Raw genomic sequence first — 12808 nt, forward strand, 5'->3', positions numbered from 1 at the left:
GCACTCACGCCTGACAGTGCTTTTTTTTCTTCCAAGTTTAATACACACCAGAACAAACCACAAGAGAGTGCTGCTAGCCCAGAACTACACTCACCCCAAGACCACCCCAGGAACCTCAAAACACTGAGACCAGGAACTGGGTCCACAGCTCCTGGGGAGACCCACCCATTCCTGGAGAGGCCCTGGCACCCTTGAGCCCTTCTGTCACTTCCTGACCTCCCCATCTTCCCCTCAGCCTAGCCTCAGTTGACCCTGCCCTACCAGTCCCTTCCTAGATGCAGGCCTCTCCCCTCCCTGGATCCCAGGACTTCCTCCCTCCTCAGTGGACAGAAGGGCAGCAGGGGCACCATGGTCCAGGGCCCTCGGGTCCGGCTGTCCATGAGAAGCTGGGCTCTGATGCAGGGTGGAGAAACGCTGCAGAAGGGCTGTCACGGGAGGTCAGGCCCCCACACATTCCACGTAATTGGCAGGGTACAGACCAATGCGGCCACTCTGCAGCTGGCCCTGGCACCAGCCCTGCTCATCCTCCTCGCTCATCTTCAGCAGCTCCTCCCCTGGGGGAAAGGGGATTCGTCACTGCCCATTGCCCTCTCCCAGCCCTGATCCTGCAACTGGGTCAAGGACTGAGGAGGAGGGGGTTAGTAGGAGAACCCAGCTAGGAGAAGAGACATGCCTCAGGCAAAGAGAGGTCACAGTCAGCAAGCCACCCCACCCCCAGACCCTGAATGCATCAAGCAGGCCCCAGCTGGTGACTCTGAGAGGGAGGGGAGGGCTCAGAGCAGACACTCCGACTCCTGGGGGCTGGACCCAGAGCAGCCTTTAAGATCAGACAACTGGCCCTTGGGAAATAGGCATCAGGCTTCCCTTTTCCACACCCCTGCTCAGGCTGTAAAGGAGGGGAGGGGGTAGCTGAAGCCTGGAAAGGAACAGGAAAGGGGTCCCTGGGTACCTGCTCGGAAGCTCAGCTCATCAGCTTCCTGGCCGGCGTAGTCATAGAGCGCCCGCACCCGCACCCCAGGGGCAGCCTTCCGGGGATTGTCCTCATCGGACCACTCCTCATCCTGCCCACCACTAGAGAGGGGAGACAGAAGGCAGCGGGCTCAGGGCATGAGGACCACCTTGAGCAAGAGAGCCTAGGACCCAGGGCCAAGGGCTCGCCCTCTGGAAGAACCCTGGGAAAGGCAGGTGGGAAAGAACTGAAAGATCCTAGTCTGACCTCTGCCACGCATGCCCGTGAGCTTGGCATGCTTCCCGCCACCCAGGGCTGACGTGAGCAGTAGATGAGCGCGAATGTGGGAACCGCCTGGCAAAGCTAAACCACCATGAACACTGGCATCATGACAACTACTAAGTAGGTCCTAAGGTTCCTGGCACCAAGTTTCAACCCACTTCAGGTGTAAGGGGAATGAAGGGAAGGAGACAGAGGGAAAGAGGGCAGGGTGGGGGGCAGAGCTCTTTCCTTCCCACAGCCAGGTTTCTGGCTCTCACCCTGGGGACCCCGGGGACTGGGGTGGGGGTGCAGCGCCATCTCTTGTGGGCACGATGCTGGTCAGAGTAACCTCATCAGGGCTCCGGCCACCCTTCTCCTTCCTGCTAATTGTCCTCTGTGTATCCAAGGACCACTCCTGTGGGGACAGTGCTTAGGGTCAGGCTGGGCTGCAGGCTGTGGTGGCAGCCAGAGCCATTCAGACCTTCACCTATTCCATCCCAAGCCCTAGCCTCCCTCCTGAGGTCCAGGCTGAGCCCACCGCACCTCCCAGCGCCAGCCGGCCCAGAACACTGACCTCGAACTGCGGCCAGTTCATGGCCATGCCGGGCCCGTGGGTACTGCGCCACCAGTGCAGATCCTCTTCATCGCTGGCCGCCTCGATGCTCTGATGCAGGTCTCGGTGCAGTTCATGGAATCTGTGGCCCAAAGCACAACCTCAACCTGGGGAACCCTGGGCCCCAGTCGCCCCCCCCAAAGTCATTCCGCCTGGCCAGAGATGGAGCAGACCCAGCATTACCCCCGACCTCCACGCCTGCCTCACAGGCCGTACCTCTCACTGCTGGAGAGGTCGAGGTGCTGGTGTAAGGTCAGCAGCATCTCCTTGAAGAAGCGCAAGCGCTGGCGCTCCGCGGCCTGGCAGGTCTCAAAGGCCTGCTCCATGTCTTCCATGTAGCGCGGGGTGTAGCGGTGCAGCTCGGCCAGCGTCTGCTCGTAGTGGGTTTTCATCTGGGTGGGCGAGGAGGGGCCCGGTGAGGACCAGACCTTCACCCACTTAGGACACCGCTAGTATTTGCGCAGCACAGCTACGGACGAGACCCTGGGCCAGGCCCCAGCCGCAATCAGGCCGCAGACCAGCTCCTGCCCACCAAAAGCCCAGGAGCCAAACAGGGGAGGGGACACTTGGGCACAGAGTCACAGAGGCTGGTGAGCGAAGATGGAGCGTGAAATGAGGTCCACCTCGAGGGAGCGGGTGGGAGAAATCAGAAAAGACTTCATGGAGGAGGTAGAAAATGAGAAGCAGCTATGCAGAGCTGGAGGACAGGGTGCTCTGGTAGAGCAGGCAACGTGAGAGCTTGTCCTGGCCGGGGTTGGCAGGGAGACACAGCAGAGGGAAAGGAGCTGGAAGGTCTCCTCAACTGCTAAGATCCTCCCCAAGTCTGAAACTGAACCATTTCTTCCCCTGGGTAAAGCATCAGCTTTTCTCTGGCTTCTCTTTTAAACGATGATCTAGAGAGCGGGTGTCCCATGAGGATGAGAGCGTTACGAGTGCTGGGCCTGGGAGAGGCGTTCCCACCACCACCCAGTACCTTCTCGGCCTCCTTGGCGCAACGTTCCACCCGCTCCTGCAGTTTGCGCAGCTGCTCCTGGGAGACGGTGCTGTCGGCCTTTGCATGGCTCTCCCGAGTCTGGGCTGTCTTCTCCTCCTTCCGTGCTGCATGGTAGCTCTTCTTGGAAGCCTCCACCTGGCACGCACGGTGACCAATGTGGACCCTGCAACGCCAAGCCCCAGCCCGCTCCAGCCCCGGGGCAGATTCCGGAAGGGACCCATCCCTCCCAGGCTCACCTCCTTCAGCCTCTTGAGCCAGGGCTTCTGGGCCTTACGGAAGCCGTCCTCGGCAGCCCGGCTCTCGCGGAAGCCACCCAGCACAGGCCGGTGGAAGGCCCCCCGCTGCCAGGAGCGCACCCGCTCACTGTCCTGCCCCTGCAGCTTCTCCCGCACCTCCAGGTGCAGCGCGCTCAGCCTCTCGGCTGCCGTGAAGAAGGCGTGCCAGGCCTTTTCCAGCGTGCCGTACTGGGGGCCTGCAGGGAGGGATGGGCTGGGACCAGGCCAGGGACATGGCCAGAAATGAGCCCACCCACCCCCCACCCCAGGGTGCTGCCCTGGGTGCCAGGCCCGCAGCAGGGGATGCAAAGATGAACCACAAAGATGTCAGCAGCTACTTATGGATATACGAGATTTCACTGAATCCTTATCCACCACCATGAAAACAGTGTCACGATCAACATTCAACAGGCGAAAAACAGCAGTCCAGAAAAGGGAAGCTAATTACCCAAAGCATTATAGCTACAAGTTAATTGCCCAAAACACTACAGCTGAGACTCAAACCCAAATCTGTGGCATCACCCACTACACTCTATGCTTCAGAGGGAAGAACGAGCTTGTTAGGATGGAAAGATCCCCAGCTCCTGAGTCAAAAGGCCTAGGTTCAAGTTTCAGCTTTCTAGCTGTGTGACTTCAGACAAGTCACCTAGCCTCTCTGAACTTCCGGACTCTCCTCTAGAAAATGGGTAGAACAGGACCCTCTCCATCATAGCGCTGTTAGAAACATCAAAATAACTCATGACCATACTTTGCAAACTCTTAACAGCTAGGTTATTCTTAACAACTGTAAGAATAACCAGGAAGCTCTTCCCTCTTCAAAGGGAAGGCATACACGGAATCCTCAAACTTCCCGTAAGAGGTACAAAAAAGAAGCTGCCTCCCCTGATCTCCCCACCCTCAACAGCCCTCTGCTCCCGGCGAGGCCCAAGCGCTGGCTCACCCTTTTCCACGGTGCCCCGCCACTTGCGGGCCCAATCAGCCAGCTGCTGGGCATAGGCCTTCTCGATGCGGGCACGCTCCTGGAAGCAGCTGACCAGGTCCCCGCATAGCCGATGCCCATCCTCCACCCGCTGCACGGTCCGCCTATAGTTACCAGCCTGGGGCGGACAGGAGAAAGGCGGTGTCACCGGGGAGAAGACCCCTCCAGGGCTAGGGCTGACAGCTAGGCTCCTCTCCTGGACAGGTGGCTGGGCCCGGGGGGGTGGGGGGCATTTCAGTGCCACCCCCAAACCTAGGACCCAGCTGCTCACCTCCCAGAAACTGCCCTCCAGGGCCTCCCCTCCAGCGTCTTCCTCTGGAGCCATGGTGTCCCTGCAGCACGGAATGGTGGCGGATGGGGGCTGTGGAGGGCAGAGAGGTAAGAAGGGAAACCAGATACACACTTTTGGGGAGAGGAAAAGATCCTCTCCTATCCCTGGACTTTGTCCCCACTGCTATCCCCACCATCCAAGGAACTGTCAGAGCTAGGACTCCACAGGTGGGAGTCTGGAAGGTACCGGGAGGGGCTGGGATAGGGGAAAGGATGGCCACTTCAGAGCTTCTCCTTGGGCCCTGAGTCTGCCCATCCCCTCCCTGACCCAGCCTCATTCCACCTACCTGGGCCCTAGAGATCACTTCAGGGACCTGGATGTCCAACTCTCAAAGCTCCGCTGTGGTTCTGCCCTGAGGCTGACAAAAGCAAGGCGGGGGTGAGGGCGGGGACCTAGAGCGTCTAGGGCGGTGCCCGGCCCCCCGATATAGCAACTGCTGTCAGAAGCGCCGGATTCCAGCCAGGAGAATGCCAGGCGGGTCACAGGATCCAGCTGGGGATTAGGTGGCGGGCGGGGGTGGGTGGTGGGCAGAGGGCCCCGCTGCCCCCCTTCCACACTACAGATGAGAGGGGAGGATACCTGCCCACGCCGGGCCCTGTTGCCTTTCCCCAAACAACAAGACCACCCTTTACCAGACCAGGCAGAGTCGGAGGATACCCGGCCACACTCCAGTGACTCCCTTTGCCCACAAGAGCAGACTGGGAGCCAGGAGGCCTGAGTCCGATCTTGGCCAAGAAGCTGAACAAGTGTATTTTACTGCCCTCCCCTAAGGAAGCCTCGGCTCCCTGGTAAGGCGGCGCCTCCTGGTCTTCTGTGCCAGGGCTGGTCTCAGACTCACACCAGGCAATGAGCAAGAAGCGCGAGGGGCCTGACAGTCGCAAGGGACATTCATCCTGTTCCACAGCATCCAGTGAGGTCCCACAAGCCTCCCTGGGTAATGAGTAACTCAGCCCCGCCCTCAAAGAGCCCAGAGTCTGGGCAGCATGGGGGAGTCAGACAGGCCATCAGCCAATTTTAAGAGTGTGCTCCAGAACCGTAGAGGAGGGCAAGGCAGATTCCAACCCCAGAGCCACCACCCCAGAGGCTAGAGGACACAGTGGCACGCGGCCACTCCCCTCCTGCCTCTTGGCGGCAGCTCAGCTGTCCCTAGCACTAACTCAAGCCCCTAGAAGGAAACCGCTTCCTCCTCTGAGCAAGCCCAAGGGACACCGCCGAGCCCAGGAGGACAGAGTACATGCCCGCTGCCCCCAAAGCAGGGCTCTATCACACTGCTCCCCTCCAAACCGACAAGCCACTATCCATCCTTCAAAACTCAAACTGAGGCATCTTCTCCAGAGTCTCCCGGACTCCATTCACACAGCCCCTTGTGAGCCCTCCATCAGGCTATATATTATATATTCCAATGGATCGTCACTAACAGGAGAGGATCTGTCCCCAGTCTTTGACAGAGAGGGTCCAATTTGTATTTCTTCGGGCACTGGAGTTGGTAGCTGAATGAAGAAACAAATGACACCCACCTAAGGACCAGGAAACCTGCTGGCTGTGGCAGCTGTGAGAAAGCTTGTCTAGGTGGGATCCAGCCCTGAGCTAGAGAGAGAGCTGTGGCGTGCAGCGGAAGGGCCTGGGTACAGAGCAGGAGAGGGACAGAACGGCTGGCCCCCAGGCTCCTCAGCACTTCCCCTTGCTGCCCCTTGAGTCTGCCCCATTTACCCAGAAAGGACTTGCCAACCAGATGGAGAGAAACAGGACTGCAGCTGTAAATCACAGGGCCTTCGGAGCTGTCCCAGTCAGGCATCCAGGGGCCTGGGCCCCCTGCCTGCTCCAGCCTCCAGGCTCTGGCTCTGGCTCCCGGGAGAGCTGCCCCCCACCCGTTCCCTTTCTCTGGCCCCAGAACAGAGCAAGCTGTGTGTGCAAGGCTGGCACTGCTCCCTCCGGCCTCCCAGAGCAAACACAAGCCCGAGTCCCAGGCACAGCCAGCACCCACAGCCCTGGCTGGATCGAGCTATGGGGGTGGGGCCTGCATGCCATGAGAAGCACCCTATGCCTCCTGACTTCAGCAGAGACCCAGTTCTGGTCCCCAGAACACACTCTGCCACAGGCAAGAGCCCGGAAGGCAGATAATTAATGCTGGGAAGCCCAGGTAGCCCAGTACCTACTGGGCCTGCAGAAGTCTGCGGGGGCTTGGCAGGGTCTCCTCAGAGCTGCCTGGGCCAAAGCAGAAAGTCCTGAGACGCAGGGAAGAACCCACTCTCCCTACCTAAGGCAAGTAGGTACCCCTCCACCCCCACTCCGCGCAGACCAGCCCCCACCTTCCCAGAAGCTGGGGGCATGCCCCTGGGAGGGAGCACTGCCATCCTGCCCTGCCCGTCCTCCTGAGTCACAGGCTGCGCCCAGGGGCTTCTGCCAGCGGCCCCTCCCGGCCGTCCGGCAGCCCTAGGATGTGGAGGTACAGTTGCGGGCGGCCCATTGGTCCAGAGAGAGGTGCCTAGGCTAGAGTGGTTGGAACCAGCAGCCAGAGCCGGCCCAGAGGGTGGGGGAAGGGGTGGCGCAGGGAAGGGGAGGAGGCAGGGCGAGGGAGGGGCATAACAAAGGGGCACTTTTGGAAACCCGACCTGCCGCCTGAGGTGCCTGCTCCCTGATGACGCACTCCAAACCCGGAGCCTCCACACCAAACCTCGGAGCCCAGTGGCTGCCCGTCTCTGGCCGCAACCCTTATGGACGGCGCCCTTCGACCGGCCCTCCTGCCGGTCCGGAGCTGCACAACTCGGAGCCGGTGGAGCCCACGCGGAGCGGCCGGGCCAGGCCCAGCCATGGAGGCTCTAGGACTTTTTGGACAAACTTGTTGAACTTGGTCTCGGCGGGGGTGGGGCCAGCCGCTCACCGCTGAGGGGAGGGGGCGCACCCTGCCTGGGCCAACCCGGCCGTGGACTCCAGAAGGTGACCCGGGGCAGCGGCCCAGAAATTAGGGCTCTTTGCAAAGAGCGAGGGGTGCCCGGGGCGTTTGGGGGCCTTTGAGGAGCCCTATGAGATGGTGTGGCCCTCCAGCCCCGACGCCCCCTTCTCCTCCTCGGGCCTGGAAATCGCGGGGTGCGTGGCTCAGCGGATGAGACACCCCCTCGGCTCGGCTCGGCGGCAGCTCTTCCCGTCCTCGCGCTGAGTGGGGTAGCCGGGGGCGCCCAGCGCGGGAGTCGGTCCCATTGCAAACTTCAGGAGCGGGAGGAGAGAGCGGGATCGACTCGCGGCTCCCGCTGCCGCCTCCCCGCGGTTCGCGTCCCGGCAGCACTCACCGCGTTCTTCCTGGGCGTCTCGGCGGGTGGGGGTCCGGCCACGCTCCGGCCGGAGTCCTGCCGCTCCCGGGCCGGGGCCGCCGCCTCCCGGAGCGCGCCCGGCCCTCCCCCGGGAAGCCCGGCCCCCGGCCCCGCCCTCTCCTCGCCGCAGCGGCCCCAACCCCACCCGCCAGAGGCTGAGGCGCAGGGGCTGCAGACATCTCCGCGACCCGCGGCTCCCGGAGCGCGGGCCGTGGGGTATCGGCTCCAACAGGAGAAGCGCCAGGGCCCGCTCCCCAGGGTGGCGCCGCGCCGCAAAAGGGAGTCGGATTACGGCTTTGCCGCTCCGGCCTTTGCAGAGCCTGGGAGACCGGTGGAAGCGGGAAGGGATTGGGCCTGCCTGGATACCCCTTGGAGGGAGGCCTTGGCCGGGGTGGGGGTGGGGGGTGGGGGCTACGCTGCCTTAACATTTTTTTGCCAAGCACATCTTTTTATAAGTTAGTTCCGGCGAGGCTCACATCCACCCCCTTTTAAGCATTAGGATTCCCATTGTACAGATGCGGAAACTGAGGCCCAGAGACCTTAGGCAGCTTGCAAAAGATCTGTAGTCGGGCAAGACCCGGATTCCAAAGCCGTGCCCTTTCCATGCACAGCCCTGCCTGCCAATCTCGAGGCGCATTCTGAGGACTGCGTGGGACACGCGGTGGGGGTGCGGCAAAAAGTCAGGAGCTCCTCCCCCTCAGTGTTCTTATTCCCAGATTTTGTACCACGATTCATTCTTAAATCCCTTCGTCCCTCCACCCGCTTTGTCATTCATCAGCTTTGGCAGATTTTTCCAGATCGCCACGCTGCCACCCCACCCTTAATAAATCCCTTCTCCCTCACCCTCTTTGCCCCCACCCTGGGATTTTTCGCAGTCTGCCTGTCTGTTATTTTTATCCACTGGAGCGGTCCAAGAATGTTCCGAGGCTGACCTAATCGCCACCTGCTTGGCCTCTCCGTCCCTCCCGATCCCTCCTGGGCCGGGAGACCCGACCACCGAGCCCTCGGCCTGGCAGGAGAGAAGGGGAGCGGGTTAGCAGGGTCTAACGCCCCCGGCGCTCGGAGGGTCCTGATGGCGCAAATTCGCAGGGAATTGGAGAGCCCCAGCGTGCTCCGAGGAGTGCGCCCCCAGGGGGACGGCGTGGCGCTCTGGGAAGCCAAGAGCCAAGCTGTTCTCTCCCCAGCACGTACTCTTCGTCCCCACTCCCCGCCCCACCACCACTCCCTGAGGAGTGTGAGTGCGTGTGCGCGGATTTTTAAATTGCAACTTTAAAAATAGCAAAAGTATGTTTCTGAATCCGAGAGGAATCGTTGATGCGGTCTTTATGCAGATAAATCCGCTCATACAATGGAAAAGGGCCCTGAGAGAATGAATGAGGGTAATTTCAGGTGATAGTATTGGCTGCTGAGGACTGGGCTGCTCCACAGTCCTAGTGGGAGGGTGAAACTGGACATCCAGGACGCACCGCGTTTGGCAAATCCTACCTGCGTAGTGGATCCTGGCCTTGGCTGCTCATAGGGTGTGTACCCAGCAGGATGTGGCTTCTGAAACCAGATTCAACGCCCAGTCTCTGTTGGGGCATGAAAAAGTCCCTTTTTTTCCATATTTCTGTTTCTACCTCTATGAAACATGACAGGTGACCCAGCTGACCTCCCAAATGGACCGTGTGCCCCAGCTAATTACTGATTGTAAAAGCTGTAAATGAGAGGAGCTGGGCTAATCTACAATGACAGCTATACTGTTCTGTATTATTTTAAATCAGTTAACATCCCACCTAGTGCCCGGGGGCCTTTAGGCACCTAGACAGAAAGTGTGAAAACACAAGAATGAAATTAATTGCAGGAACCGCCTATTAAAACCCCATTAAAAACAAAGGCTGCAAGCCAGACTGGCATCTGGGAAAGCCAGGCCCAGAGAGAGATTCAGGAAACAGGGCTGTTCCTCAGATCACAAGGAGAAGGGGATATGGATTGGAAAGCATCTGGCTTCTCTTAGATTTCAATCTGGAGGTAGAAAGCAGAAATACTGCCGCTGATTTTAATTGCCCTTAAGGTACCATAGGGAAAAAAAAAACTAAAACCCAGAGCATACGGAGCTGTTTCAAAGGTGAAAGGAGACAGAGCCGCCTTTGGAAAACTAACCCCCTGCTAGTGCTGTCCCCAGGGCTCAGATTTCTGCACTTTGCGGCCAGAGAGCCCCTACACACCCATACGGCTCCATCCGCACAATCCTGAACTCGAACAGGGTTCAAGATGAGATGCCCGAGGTCAGAGGCTGGATAGACAGAAACCGAGAGGCAGCCTGGCTCAGGGCACCAGCTGGCACATTGGTCCAAAGCCTAAGCCCACAGCACTCACAGACTTGCTCACCTTGAGTTTCTGGAATGTCCTAACCACTGTACCTTTATTTGTTTATTTATTCATTCGGTCAACCAGTCGAGAAATCATTTGAATTTTTGTTCTATGCTAAGCCCTCTGCTAGGTATTGAGAATACAAGATAAATAAGGCACAGTCTTAAGTGTAGGTTAATGATACAGTGTGGGTAGGAAGTACTTTGGGAAACAGAGCCGGAAGAGACCACCCTTCACCAGGGGATGACACGTGATTGGGCTTGATGAGCAGGAATTAGTCATGTGGAGAGGCATTGCAGGCCTGAGCACCAGGGTGTGCCAAGCCCCAGAGGTGTTAGCATATGACTTGGTGATCCAGCAATTTTGCTTTTTGGAACCTACCCTAGACAAACATGTGTAGAAGTGCAGAAAAGGGTACAAGGAGGCTTGCATGCGGTATTGTTTGCAGTAAGGGAAAACTGGAAGCAAACATCCATCAAGAGCCTGCTGGTTGGCCTGTCACCGAGGTTCATAGGTCAGACAGTGTCGAGAGGCCCCGGCCCAGGAACTCCCTCCAGGGACAGGGTGGTGGGGCCCAAGCCCTACCCCTCAGAGTGGCCCACCAATGTGGCCACTTAAAAAATCCTGTATATACACCAGAGATTTGGAAATAACGATAAACACCAAAGTGTAGGAAAGAAAAAAAAAAAGATTGAATAACCTAGAGTTCATTCATACTATGGCTAACTCTGAAGCACAAGGTAGATAGACATGTGTTCTTTTTTTTTTTTTTTTTGTAGATTGATTTATTTATTTTAGAGCAGGGGGAGGGGCAGAGGCTGAGTGCAGAGCCCAAGTCAGGGCTCGATCTCATGACCCTGAGATCATGACCTGAGTCAAAACCAAGAGTGGGACACTTAACCAACTGCACCACCCAGGCGCCCCGAGATGTGTTCTTATATGAAGAGCTCCAAGACCCTGCCGAATGAAAAAGACAAAATGCAGAACACACAAAATCTTCAGAGACTAGATACCAAGCTCACTTTGGTGGCTATCTCTAGGGAGAGGTCTAGAATTGGTAAAAGAGATTTCTAGTGTTAGAAAATTAGCAATGAGCATGTACTTATATGCAAAGTGTATAATAAAGAGTTTTTAGGAAATCATGAGTGGGGGCACCTGGGTGGCTCAGTTGTGAAGTGTCTGCCTTAGGCTCAGGGCGTGATCCCAGAGTCCTGGGATCAAGCCCTGCATCAGGCTCCCTGCTCTGCTGGGAGCCTGCTTCTTCCTCTCCCACTGCCCCTGCTTGTGTTCCCTCTCTCGCTGGCTGTCTCTCTCTCTCTCTCTCTGTCAAATAAATAAATAAAATCTTTAAAAAAAAAAAAAAGGAAATCATGAGTGGGTCTTATTGTCTAACACAGGGCTGTCCACATGGAATTTTCTGCAATGGTGGAAATGTTCTATAGCCGCACTGCCCAGTACAGTAACCACTAGTCACCTGTGGCTATTTCACACTTGTAGTTAGGAACTGAATTTTTAAGTTAATTTAATTTTAATTAAAATTTTAACAGCCACATGTGGCTCGTGGCAATTGTATTGGGCGGTTCCGATCTAGACTACCTAGAATATTGAGTTCAGGATGGGGTGGAGGCAGACGGAAGATGAAGCTGGAAATGAGTTGAGATGGAATAGTGAAGATTTGCGAGGTGGGCTGAGGAGTTCGGACTTTATCCTACAGGCAGTAGAAGAGCCTGAGGGAGGGGCTAGAGGAGATTTCTCTGAAGAAGTCTGGCACGCAGCCCTGAGAAGACGCCGAGGAGAGCAGGTAGAGAGGGCTGCAGGCTGGCTGTCTTTTTGGAAGGCTGCTGTGTTACTCTTTGTGGCCTCTGGACATTGCCCCAGCATTCCTGACGGACAGCTGAGTAAAGTATTCTGGTTCAATGGCTATGTTTTTGTTAAGATCTCAGGCAACCCAGGTAGAAAAACTGGTCAGAGTTCTTGAGAGGGGCTACCCTCAGTGGGGGAAGCTATTCTGGGCAGGAAGAACAGCAGATGGATGGCATTAGAGTCAAAAGGCATAGCAGGCTTCTCCAGGGTCAGGAATTTCCCCGGGGCAGATTCTTTGGAAGGTGCCCTGAGCTGCCAGGGCCCAGCCCAGGTATCAGCTCAGTAGGCGAAGGGTTCTGTTCAGGAAGCCTGCCCTGGTTCATTTGGGCCCTTCTCTGAAGTCCCCTGGGGGCCTCCTGATTGGCCAAAGAGGTTCCATTTATTTAGCTGACTTTCAAGGAACACCCATGATGCCAGACACCAGGCTGGGTGCTTGGTCCGCAATGTAAACAAAGCAGACACGCCCCTTGGCTTTGTGGGGTTTTCCACTCAAACCAAATAAAGGCCTGCATACGTAGTTACAAATCGTGGTAAGAGTTCTAAAGGAAAAAAACATTTAAGATATAGTGCTATGAGAGAATAGGGGGAGCATAATTTCAATGAGGGGAGGGTCAGAGAAGATCTCTTTCAGGAAGTCTCAGCTTCTCTACCCCAAAACAGCCCAAGAGACCCCAAAGACAAATGGAAGTAAGCTGGGTAAAGAGGGAACCTGGGAGAGAGCATTCCACATGAAAGGACTAACATGTGCAAAGGCCCAGAAATGGGAACTCGACCTCCTGGGAAAGAAGGTGGAGTGAGTAGGGCGTGGTGAAGGAGAGACTGAGAGGTCGAGGGTGAGGTCAGAGAGGCGGGCAGCACCCAAACACTGCAGGCTTTGTTTTAT

At 57.3% G+C, this 12808-nt stretch overlaps 1 protein-coding gene across 3 annotated transcripts; it reads right to left on the minus strand.

Moving 5' to 3' along the window:
- On the minus strand, positions 1–7870 carry PACSIN3 (protein kinase C and casein kinase substrate in neurons 3). Of its 3 annotated transcripts, none has more exons than XM_045786550.2 (11): positions 7690–7815; positions 4689–4760; positions 4343–4432; positions 4033–4189; positions 3054–3289; positions 2797–2952; positions 2040–2215; positions 1785–1905; positions 1489–1625; positions 950–1071; positions 2–554 (listed from the first exon to the last, which is right to left on the minus strand). In XM_045786550.2, exons 3-11 carry the CDS (start codon positions 4394–4396, stop codon positions 439–441), a joined length of 1275 nt encoding a protein of 424 aa, XP_045642506.2. In that variant the 5' UTR covers positions 4397–4432; positions 4689–4760; positions 7690–7815; the 3' UTR covers positions 2–438. The 3 variants fall into 3 exon arrangements, with proteins under 3 accessions (XP_087710942.1, XP_045642506.2, XP_045642507.2); XM_045786551.2 differs by lacking the exon at positions 7690–7815 and adding an exon at positions 7015–7662; XM_087854816.1 differs by lacking the exon at positions 4689–4760 and having other exon boundaries at positions 1–554; positions 7690–7870.
- Positions 7871–12808: the final 4938 nt, after the last annotated feature.

Source organism: Ursus americanus, chromosome 24 (assembly GCF_024610735.1).
Source record: "Ursus americanus isolate L20-20 chromosome 24, mUrsAme1.1.p, whole genome shotgun sequence".
NCBI classification, from domain to species: Eukaryota; Metazoa; Chordata; class Mammalia; order Carnivora; family Ursidae; genus Ursus; species Ursus americanus.